Here is a 12,015-nt window from a genome sequence, read left to right as displayed (position 1 = left end):
AATACAGATGTAATGCGGAGTAAAGTGAGGTAGGACGCGTGTGTGGAGATGAGCAATGTTTAGTGAGAGCAAATTCACAAACATTGGAACAGCCTGAGTTCATATTACTAGCAGCCTCTGAAGCAGGATACGTAGTACAAACAGGGCAAAACAAAGCCCAGAGAAACCAAACAAACAAGACCCTGCATTTCTAAATAAAATCATACATTCAGTACCCCCATATAGTCAGACTGGAATGATCCTTGTGTTCTGATCCTTGTTTTGTCATTTTGTGATGATCCGGCTGCGAGGTTGGAGATGCCTGTTTCTCCCGCCGCCGCTTTCTCTGCTCTGAGCGCTAAGCTTTGTCTACACCAAATTAAGCCATTTCTCCTGTTTACAGACATGAAGCGCTTGGAGTGGGTAGCTTCTGCTTGCAGGTACAGGATGATAAATATCCACATTTCTCAGATTTGCCCAGACAGGTTTAAGTTAGCCCAAGTGCAAAGCTATTTTTTTTCAAAACAAAAGTTTTGGTATATAATGGACAGGCATAAAGAATCAAAGAATCAAGCCCTCAGACTGTTAAGATTGTGAACAGATTGTGAAATAACCCTGCTGGTTTTCTTTCTAAATTCATGGGAAATGGTACTGCAGCCTCAGCGCCAGTATTTTATTTGTTCATCTGTACAAATAGCTCAGCAGCGTCTGCTGTTTTGAGTCAAACGTTAGATATCCATCAGAATGTTCCCCACAACCTCAGCTGATCCTTATCCACATTCTCTGGGAAATGGCCTCTATTGTTGGAAAGAATTTCTTTCATTTATATGTTTTTTGTTCTGGGAGTGTCTGTGCTTGACCTTTTAGGAATGCTTGCTCCATGGGTGGAGATGCTGCTGATGTCATCATTGCTGGCCTGTGACCTGTCTGAGTGGTTTGAGAAACAACTGTAGACTGTAGAAGACACGTGCCCCCCACCAAACCTGCGAGTAATGAAGGTTCCTGTTTGTGAACAAGGGGTTGGGTTACGGTGTGTGTGTGTGTGTGTGTGTGTGTGTGTGTGTGTGTGTGTGTGTGTGTGTGTGTGTGTGTGTGTGTGTGTGTGTGTGTGTGTGTGTGTGTGTGTGTGTGTGTGTGTGTGAGTGAAGGTAGGTTATGGGTCACTACTCAGATTTAAGCAACAGGCTAAATGCGCTCATCAAATCATCAAATAGGTTGTGTGTGTGCGCCTACCTTATTTCACTCACACACACACCCCATCCCTCCTTATCCTGTCAGGAAGGAAAAGGCACCACAAACAGTGAGGGGAAGAGTGAGCAGGGGCTTATTCAAGCACAGCAGTTTTCCAGCACGCATGCAACACACACATGCAGCCTCAGAAACACACATGCACCTTAGACCCACACTAACACGACTGCACCCACATTCAAACGTAGGCTCAACCACACAAGCGGAGTCTCCAGGCTATGTTGGGAGCCTCTGTCAGGCATCCCCTGTCCAAGCTCAAGCTTAGCTGAGTGCTACTAGGCACGGTGGCAGCTCCTCCCGGCAACCGGGGGCTCCGTTCACGGCCGGGGCTGCTGGGAAATCGGGAGGAGAGAACGGCAGCACTGTCCCTGCACTTCAGCCGTGGGAGGTGAGTGTAGTGGAACAGCAGCTCGGCTAATCAGAGGTTGAAGTGATGCAGGAAGGTGGTTGTGTGTGTGTGTGTGTGTGTGTGTGTGTGTGTGTGTGTGTGTATGCGAGAGGGAGAGCGAGAGAGAAAGCAGGGGCATACGTGTGTGAATGTTAGTGGGTGGGAGAAATTCTTTTCAGTATTCCATCTGGACTGTACAGGCAGTTCTGCCGTGAATCCCAGCTAGGCGGACAAATGAAGGACTCAAGCTATTCACAGGGGAAAAAACACTTATCAAAGCTACTCTTTCTTTTAGCTCTTGCCACCAGCCTCTTGTTGGCTCTGTAAAGCCTCATTCTGTGAGTCTGAAATGAATCCTTCTCTGGCTTTTCTCAGAACCTGCTCCCTTTCCTGTCGCTCGTGGCAGAGTGGCCCTGGCACACTGTGTTGAATGGCGAGGGCATTTTATTTTCAACAGAATAGAAGGCTTTTAATGGCTTTTTGCAATATGTATGACTGTGCGTCAGCAGAAATTGCTGTGCTGTACTGGACTAATAATGTGAGGCGCTGAAGCTAATTTGGTGTGTGTAGTGCTGGAGGTTGTGTTGGAGGACGCTGAGAGTTTGTTTCAGAGGTGTGAGAGATGCACAGCGGAGTTGGTAAGAGAAATAGTAAGATTACCATAATTGATTTACAGCAGGGGTTGTCTGGCCAGGTTATCTTAAGATGTATTAGTTACTCCTGAAATGTTGCTGTGCTAAGAGGTTTTGTGAATCCAAGGGTAATAAGAATGCTAATATTTTTTTACAGTAGAAATTTTCTGAGGACAGAAAATAAGTGGTCTGAGAGGGGAGGGTGTGTTGAAGCGGTCAAACAGCGAAGCGAGGAGTGTGTGGTATGAGGTTTGGAAGGTGGAGCAGGCCAGCGTGTTTGTGCATTGTTGGTGACAGGAAGGTTTTACAGTGACAGGAAGGTTGGTGCTTTTACATCAACTCACATAGTGCACCCATGAGTGCTTTAAAGCACTCGTTGTCTGGGATCACATTCCCCTGATTAGCACTCAAAAGTCTACTGCAGTCTCTCTCTCTCTCTCTGTGTGTGTGTGTGTGTGTGTGTGTGTGTGTGTGTGTGTGTGTGTGTGTGTAGTTGGTTTTCCACTGAATGGGGGCAGTGGTAGGCTCAGTGGTTCAAGCCCCACCTTTCATAAATGCACATAACATTTGCTAAAGGTTTGGCTGGAGACTCAGCTAGTGAGTGAGATTTAATTCTATCTTTTTTTCATCCAGTCCATGTTTAGTTGTGGTATTTAATTGTGTTTACCCCTGCCGGACAGCCAGTCCATTTCTGTGTGTGCGTGTGCATGTGCGTGCGCATATATTTTTCCTGGTCCAGATAACCTATGGAAATACACATTGCATATTAATTTAAGGTGTAAAAGAGGCCCTTGACTTCAAAGACTTTAGTAGCTTAGGTGTTCTTAGGTATTTGCTAACATTCATTAACCTCTGAGTTCTCATGACCCGGACTTTATTTGCTAGCCATTGATTGGCCTCTTATTTATAATTAGCATATTTATGTCTCTGCCTGCACATTTCTCAGGATTTTTTTTGTCACCCTTTCATCTCGCTAAGTGCTTGAAATGAAAGGGGGCGGGGCCTGGCAGGAGGCGGGCAGGGTTCATGCACCGGACTTCAGGCTTTTAACCTAATTGCAATCCTGAAGGAACATCGTTAACGAGCTCCTGGAATTTAGAGGCTTTCATTACTGGTGAAGATGCATTTCATTAAAGTTGCTTGTCTGTGAGTTAATTAGACAAACCCGTATGTGGTGCAACATCTGGGCGACTATATAAACAACAGCTGTAGCATAGCTTGAGCCACTCACAATGCATTCCACGGGTACTCCTCCTGCCTGGCAGTTATTTTAAGAACAGCAGAAGGAACATTCTAGAAAACTGTGGCCCTTACTGAGTGACTTGGTTAGTTGTTCGCATAGACCAGACTTTTGTATAATGGCACAGATTCCAGGAGTTTCCAGAGGGAGATTGGCTTAAATGTAGTGTGAATACAAGGGGTTGGTGAATATGCTGGGGGAAGGAATGTTCTGGAAGGTTTCAGAAACACTTTGCTCTTAAATATGTCCAGTTAGACCTGCTGTTGAATGGCTTCTCTTAGATATCACTGCTTTGTCTCCGAGACTTTAGTAGACCCTGGGAGAACTCACCATCTCGCACACACCCTAACACACACACCATCATGAATAAACCCTCAAACTCAGCCTTACATACACCCATAACACACAGTCAACACTCACACCTTAAGACACACAAACTCTTAACAGACACACACACCCACCCTCAGAACACCCTGTAACACACAGCTTGACATACACTCACACTCTTAACATGCACCTAGCTGCTGAGGAAACGCAGAATCTGAGAGTCTTTGAGGCAGGTGTATTAGCCAGTGTCAGCTTTAGGGCGATGTCCTTGTACCAGAGTGTGATGAGATGGCTTCAGAGTGATTTATTTATTTATTTCATTGAATGATTAATCTTTCAGTTCATCAAACTGTTTTAATTCACTAACTTCATTGTTTTAACCTATGAAAAACAGGGCATATCTCAAGGCTTCCCTTGTGTTATTTTAATGAAGTTATTAATTTAAAACATTTTTAAGTTATTTTCATGAAGCCGGTTATTTGAAAGTCACTTTGTCTGGTTAATTATAGTGTTTTAGAGGGAGGTTGGCATACTAGGTGAGTGTCTGCAGCTGGTATAAGATGGTATATATGTGCTTAGAACACATACACATACACATACACGCACATATCCATGTGCACACACGCACACACCCCTCTTCTGCTGCCGCCATGTGAAATACACTCTATCACACTCTGTATCGTACACATGCTATATCATACACACACTATATCGTACGCACTCTGGTTCATACTCAGTAAAGTACAAACACTGAATAATACACGCTCTGTGTTGTACACACTCTGCATCATATACACACTGTATGCTACCCTGTTGTACTCATTCTGCATCATACGCAAACTGTGGCACACTCTGTATCGTACACACTCTGTAGCACACTCTGTATCGTGCACACTCTGTATCAAACACTCCGTGTTCATTTTCGCACCTGTGAGCTAAAGCCTTCCTGCACTGAGCTTTGGGTTTTGGTTGCCAAGCGTTTTTACCTGAGTGCATTAATAGGTCTCACTGCTGTCTCTGTGTGTGTGTGTGTGTGTGTGTGTGTGTGTGTGTGTGTGTGTGTGTGTGTGTGTGTGTGTGTGTGTGTGTGTGTGTCAGGTAGTTTGAGGGATTGGTTGTTTATGAGTGTGTTCAGTGAGTGCACTTTCATTCCAATTGCCTGGGTGGGCTGCCCCAACTCTGATGTATGGCTTCTGGCACTGGTGGAGAGAAAGCTGGGTAGTGATTGTGTTTGTGTGTGTGTTTGAGAATTCAGACAGATGATTGCTCTATGTCTGAGAACAAGACCCCTTGAGTATCATGAAGAGCCTGAACATCTGTAAAAACACCCACTTTCCATCTTACTCACACATACATTTACACTGACAATCTTTCTGTTCTAAATAGATAATGGAAGTGCATTATGGAACAGTAATATAATTTTCCCAGTGAGATAAGTTACAGGGTCTACAGCTAGAGTCAGGTTTTCGAACACGTGCACGCATACACACACAGAGGCATACATACATACATCTTGAACAGGACACTGTTTACAGCATAGATTTGTCATTCTCGGTACAGCACTGCCTTCCCAAATGTTGTATGCTAACAAATCTCACTTCTCCAGTTGATCTCCATTACATCCCTTCCCAGCCTGATTTCTGGTGATATGACAGGAGACGGAAATGTTGTCCATCCTCCATCTCCCGCACACGCGTCCCAACTCCATCCCGATCCAATTCTTGCTGCCACCATCCCGGAGGATGAGAGAGCATACCCACTGTCATTTACGGGGGGGGGGGGTCTCCTAGTTTAATCATGTCTCAGTCTGCACATGACGCTTATTTTAATGGGGAGTAAAGGTCGTCCCCTTTTTGTGTGTGCTCTGTTTGCCTGGCTGTCGGTGCCTCTCCTCACACTGATGTGACCCCTCCCTCACAGTGCTGAAATAAGATTTTTGAATTTCAGCGTCTGTAAATTGATGGTTTCTCTCCACCTTTGCTGGGGGAAGGAAACAGCATATCCATTTTGCAGTTTTATAATGTGGCATATAACGGAGCTCAGCAATGTTGGCTTGTCTTTTATATCACAGCCAGACCAGGCGGTTTAGGCTGATTGATGCCGTCACCTACTCTTCGTTATATTACTTATGAACTATGTAATGTCTTTAGGCAACATCGCTGGCTCTTTAAGTGACCTACTGATGTATTAATTGGGTTCGCTAAACGTCAGTAGTAGGTGACTGGTGCAGGGTAGCTGGTCTGAGGTCAGTTCCTAAAGACTGCAGTGATGGAATGTTGCTATAACACTGGTTCTGGATGCTTCTTGCTCACTGGCTGTGGTGAGGGGGTGTAGTTGAGTGTTCACTCCCTCACAGGGCACAGCTCAGCTGCCAGCCTTCAGCTTATTTCTCACACACACACACACACACACAAATGAACAGGGGCGAAAAGTGTGGCAAAATAAGCTTTTGTCTAAGCAGGTTTCTGTGCCACCAGTTCGTGTGTGTGTGTGTGTGTGTGTGTGTGTGTGTGTGTGTGTGTGTGTGTTTAGCTTCCCTCTGATTCAGGCTCTATATCAGGCCGTGTGGGAGCACTTATGTGCACACACAGTTCTCACAGCAGGGAGTATTTGACTATAGCTTTCTCTTTCTCTCAGGTATGCTTTCAAAAAACAAAACTGACACTGGTTTTTAACAGTGGGCAGAAGTAGTGATTAATTACTGGGGAGAATCGGTGTGTGTGTGTGCGCGCACGCATCATGCAGTGAGAGATGAGCGATCCACTGGAGCGAATAGTCCTTGTGTGTCAAATGCTGAAACACCTCTGCTTAACCTCCCGTGTGTGTGTGTGTGTGTGTGTGTGTGTGTGTGTGTGTGTGAGAGAGAGAGAGAGAAGTGTGTGTCTTGTGTGTTTATGTTAATATGTTAATGTTTGGAATTTGTTGGCTAATGGGTCTTTTTAGACTAGTATGAACATGAGTACTGAACATATGGGTACTCAGTCAGTTTCTCCCTCTCTCTCGCCCTCTTCTCTCACTCCATATTTTCCTCTCTCTATGTCCCTTTCCATCTCCCTCTTTCTATCTCTCCCTCCCTACCTACCTCTCTCTTTTCCTCCATCCATCTGTCTTGTGCTTCCCCCTCTTTCTCTATCTCTTGCCCTCTCCCTCTAGCTGCAGCTGGCTGCTCTGATGTCTCTGAAAGGTGATGTGTTGGAGCTCAACAAACGTCTGCTGCAGAGTGAGAGAGAACGGGACGCACTGGAGAACAGGCTGGCCAAAGCACAGGTCAGAACACGCACGCATACACGCGCACGTACACGTGCGTTTACAAATATACACGTTCTTACACATATACACACATATACCCATGCACACACGCACAAACTCACAAACATGCGCATGCATACGCACACATTAATATACTCACGGATGTGCATATGCATACAGACACACACACACACACACCAGAACAGAGCTGTGTACTGTTTGAGCATCAAAGATAATGTTCTCCTGGTTCCAGCCTTCAGTGCAGATAGCAGCCTGGGACATGTTCCTAGGACATAAGCATGGGTTTTGTTATTTGTGTGTGTGTGTGTGTGTGTGTGTGTGTGTGTGTGTGTGTGTGTGTGTGTGTGTGTGTGTGTGTGTGTGTGTGTGTGTGTGTGTGTGTGTGTGTGTGTGTGTGTAAACGACCTGACACCAGGACAGATGTTCTCACACGTATCCTGGTGATCATAGCTGCTGTGCCCACTGCACCATGGGAAATGTAGTCATGTTTCTTGACTTGGCCTCATTATTTGACCTTGAGGTAAAGTGGGAGAGTCGGAAGGACAGAGAGAGAGGGGGCTCTTGTCTCAGTCCTTGTGAACTTTTAGAAGCTGAGAGCTGTTGTGGGAATGAGTGGCCACTCCATATGTTAAAACAAGCCACAAAAAAGCAAAAGGCTTAGTAACCATGCCAACTTGCCTCATTCCCTGGAGCGGGGAACAGAGACTCAGACAGCTTGCAGCACGGGTATGGGTGTGTGTCTGTGTCTATGTAGTTGTGTTTGTGTGTCTGAGAGTGAGTGAAAGAGAGGGGGAGAAATGTTTCACCGATCTGTATGCCTGTCATTTATTTGATGTGATAGTTCATTAGTAACTATGTTACTAATAACATAGTGGTGTCATTAGCATAATGCTTCATTAGCAGTTGGCTGCCTGTGAGCGTTTGAGCTTTCCTGCATCAACTGTCTTTCTGGTGTTAGATTGGCTGCTGTTATTTTGATGAGCACGTATCATTGGATTGTCCCATGTTTCTTCCTGCTTGCCATTTCCAACAAGCAGATGTCTGTCCAGAAACGTATTTACACTTTGGTCTGAAATCAAAAAAGATCTGAATTCCATTCGGATTGTGTTCCTACACTTTATCAGGATCTGTCTCAGTGGTCCAGCAGTGATGAGCGTAAGCTGTGGCAAAGTAGTAGATGTGCAGCTGTATTCATTGGTTCCTTTCAAAACAATAGCTTTGTCATTTCCCAAAGATGCTGGTGTTCCAATGACTACTGGTGTTTGATTGACTGGCTAACAACAAAATGCAAACAACCCACCCCTTCTAGCCCAGCTGAGTCGTCGCTGTGTAAACACCTGGTTAGCTAGCCTACACTCTGAGAATACGCTTTCCAAATGTGTCCTTCAGCCTTTGGAACTGTAATGTTGCCAGACTCCAAATTTCATTTCATTTAATTTTCAGCTTCAGCGCTTGGCATACACTTTTATCCAAGAGTGACTTGCATATTTATCACCGTGACAGTTTCTGTTGGCTGCCTAGGAGATGTAACGGCACAAGATTTGATTTCCTAGTTAGGAACATGGGTCAAACATAAAATTATACATTTTAAAACATGAGGAAAATCAGCTGTAACAAATACTAGAGGGAAACATATCAGTGAGGATCTCTGTTGAAGTATAGTTACTCAATTCATAGCATACTTATATGAAGTAAAAATACTACTTTAAAAGTACAATTACTGTAACAGAAATAAAATCTACTTGGTAACGAATGGCCAATGAGAGTATTTGTACTTGATTACCGCCCAGGTTGTGAGCGTCCTGATTAATGTTGACTGTACGGATGAGTGCTCTGTGGGTGTAGTGATGCATCACAGTAGCAGTCATGTGATCAAGTATAAATCATTGTTATAAACAGTACATCTATTGGGGTTCATTATATTGCAAGGCATACGGTAAGTGCAGTGTGTAGCAGTATAATGCCAATGTGATATTTTTGTCGTCAGCTCTGTTACACAGACTGTCACACTGGCTTGTTGTTGAGAGGATCGATGTGTGCTGTGGGCACTCGTGTCTCATCTTTGAGAGCTGTGCGGAGCTGAGTGGAGCCGTGTGGAATCATGTGGAGCCTGGCGGAGCCGTGTATGTTTGCTAGCCTAAGAACCTCGTCCTGTGCCTCCTCAAACAGCTTCCACTGTTACCGTCTCGACCCGCCACTGACTGTCAAGCCTAAGCAGCCATCACAAGGCCCGTCTTCTCCTCCCTGCTCGCTCCAAATTCCCAAAACTAAAGAACCCAGCACAGAGCAGGAAGGCTGGTTCTCACTGAGCTGTGAGAGCGAGAGACGTTTGCTTCTGTAGTGCATATATGTAGTCTGGGGTGACCAGGAAAATTACTTGTGTGCGAATGAGAGGTTTGCGGGGCTTTGTGTAGGACATTTGCTGTCGCTTACAACAACTGGACTCGTAAACCTTCCAGACTTCATACGGGAGAGTGGGCGAGTCTTTCTAGACCTGCATTAGATGATTAATGAATTTTGCAAACCAGTTACTCTCCCTTGCTCTGTGTCTGATCTCGAATAATGAGCTCTCGACACATACCCCTATTCTGCTTCTCCATGAGGCAGAGGAGTCCCAAACTCTGCTGGTTCTCTCCGCTCCAGTTAGGCTCCCAGACCCTGAGCTGGGGGAGACAACAAAGTGTTTTGTATACACCATTAAACCTCAGTTTAGTCTTAATGACATGATCTGCTATAGAGTATTCTACAGAAGGCTGGAGCTTGTTTCTGTTTCAGCACTATTTTGATTGAGTTAAATCAAGAGAGAAGCACTAGTGGAGCACTGTGCGTGTGTAAGCACGGCTTTTAGCGAAGTAACCACATTAACCTCATGAGTTTAATCCATCTCCCAAGGGGGATATATGGGAAGCGGCTCTGACCCAGTGCCTCTCTTACGGGCATCGGTGCCTAGCGGTCAAACGTACCACTCCAAACGCATCATTTACTGCACGTGTTTTCCATCCGCACCTTCTTCCCCAGCACAGCTGACCCCCTGCCATTAATCTCCCTCGTTTTTACCGATCGAGTCGATATCTGATGACACTAGAGGCTCTCAGTAGTTAATCCTACTGCTGGTTGCACGCCATGACCTGGAGTGAGACCTGCCACCGCGTTAGAATGAGACAGGTCACCATGCTAGAGTGTGACGGAGACCCTCCCTCCTGCAGGAGAGGACAGTGATGGAGACAGTCACTCAGATGGGTAAATATGTCATGGAGCTGCTGTGCCAGACAGCTGGTGCTTTGGTCTAGTGGTCAGAGCACGTTTGCTGCCCAGAGGACTTGGATTTAAGACTGGGGTGTGGTTGCTTCCCTCAATATTTGCTACCTGGGGTGAGACAAGCCACTGTCTTGGAGTGAGACAGGCAACTGTAGATTGTCAGTGATGTGGGGTCCAAGTGTTGATCCAAGTACAGTGAAGTACTGCTCATATATTTTTGCTCTCTGTGTCTGAGTAGAGGAGTGACATGGCAAATTATTCAAATGATGTCCTGATGGTTGAATTTGTGTGTGTGTGTGTGTGTGTGTGTGTGTGTGTGTGTGTGTGTGTGTGTGTGTGTGTGTGTGTGTGTGTGTGTGTGTGTGTGTGTGTGTGTGTGTGTGTGTGTGTGAATGGATGGGGAGATTTTGTGGAGGGGGGGGGTGTTTGCGTGTGTGTGTGTGGTCTAAGGGGAGATGATTTCCAGGTCTGGATGTCTGTTTGCATACACAGGTTGTTGCTTGTTTGGTTTCTCACCTTGGGGTTTCCTTGGTGTATTTTTGTGTAATTAATCTTCCCACTGTGCACATGTGTGTATGTGCATATGTTTCTATTTGTGTGTTTACAGTGTGAACAGTCTGATCTGCTGCGGGAACATGAGGAGATGCAGGAGAGGACCACGCTGCGCTATGAGGAGAGAATCACTGAGCTCCACAGTATCATCGCAGAGCTCAACAAGAAAATAGACCTACTACAAGGCTCTACCATCAGGTATACACACACACGTAGCTACAGGGCCCTATCATAAGGTAAACACACACACACATCTACAGGGCACTATCAGGTACACATGCACAACCACACACATACCTACAGGGCCCTACCATCAGGTATACATACACACACACACACACACACACACACATACTCAAACACACCCACCCTCCTTCAACCGGCCACCTGTGTATATATGCAGAGTGGAGACCTGTGAATGGTTAGAGGGGGTCAAAGTTCAGCCTGGAGAACGTGTTTTTCACTCACCCAGGTGATACAACTCTGATTTTTCTGTACTGACAATTTGACTGAATGAAATAAAATAAAAAAATTTGGTTGTTCTTTCCTCTACCACCAGTTGCCAACTTGAAATCAGCATGATCCTGGTGTGGTTTCATCTTGTTAACATTTGCACTAGGGCTAAATTAGAGAGTATGGACAAAACCATTGCATCATGATGGAATTGCTGCATAGTGCATATTGTGACTACGATATGCCTTGGAGTACATTTAAAACACAATGGTGAAGTCCTGATTTGACATAGTTAAAGCATGTTCTACATTATTCTGAACACAATTGTTGGATCATGTGAACTCTATGAATGATCAGAGTACACTCATCTGGAATATGTTTGTTCAGGGTGGTCACAGTACTTAATATTTAATTTGCGTATTGCAGCCTTGTATGATGCCAATATTGTATTTGGATATTGATTAACAGATGATATCTTGCAATCCTAGTTTGCACTGTTCCAGTGTCTTTTAAACAGATGTTTTTGTAAGCCTTGTCAGGGTTTTAGACATGTGGTTGTGATGAAATGTACAACCCCACCCCCCCACCCCCAAACATAAACATGCATCTCCAGCCAGGAACCAACACATCTTAATATGACTTGCATTAACTGAGATCCCCAGCTGAAC

At 45.1% G+C, this 12,015-nt stretch overlaps 1 protein-coding gene across 2 annotated transcripts in view; it reads left to right on the top strand.

The window, feature by feature from the left end:
- The window catches only part of mcc (MCC regulator of WNT signaling pathway), a 60,366-nt gene that overhangs the window by 16,936 nt on the left and 31,415 nt on the right, over positions 1–12,015 (top strand). For both annotated transcript variants that reach the window (XM_035527523.1, XM_035527524.1), the window contains 2 exons: positions 6,968–7,081; positions 10,950–11,092. In XM_035527523.1, the coding sequence (XP_035383416.1) occupies positions 6,968–7,081; positions 10,950–11,092 (257 nt within the window). The remainder of the gene's footprint in view (positions 1–6,967; positions 7,082–10,949; positions 11,093–12,015) is intronic.

This window comes from Electrophorus electricus, chromosome 6, assembly GCF_013358815.1.
Source record: "Electrophorus electricus isolate fEleEle1 chromosome 6, fEleEle1.pri, whole genome shotgun sequence".
Lineage (NCBI taxonomy): Eukaryota > Metazoa > Chordata > Actinopteri > Gymnotiformes > Gymnotidae > Electrophorus > Electrophorus electricus.
Note: the sequence above shows the minus strand (reverse complement) of the source record. Positions and strands in the feature narration are given on the sequence as shown.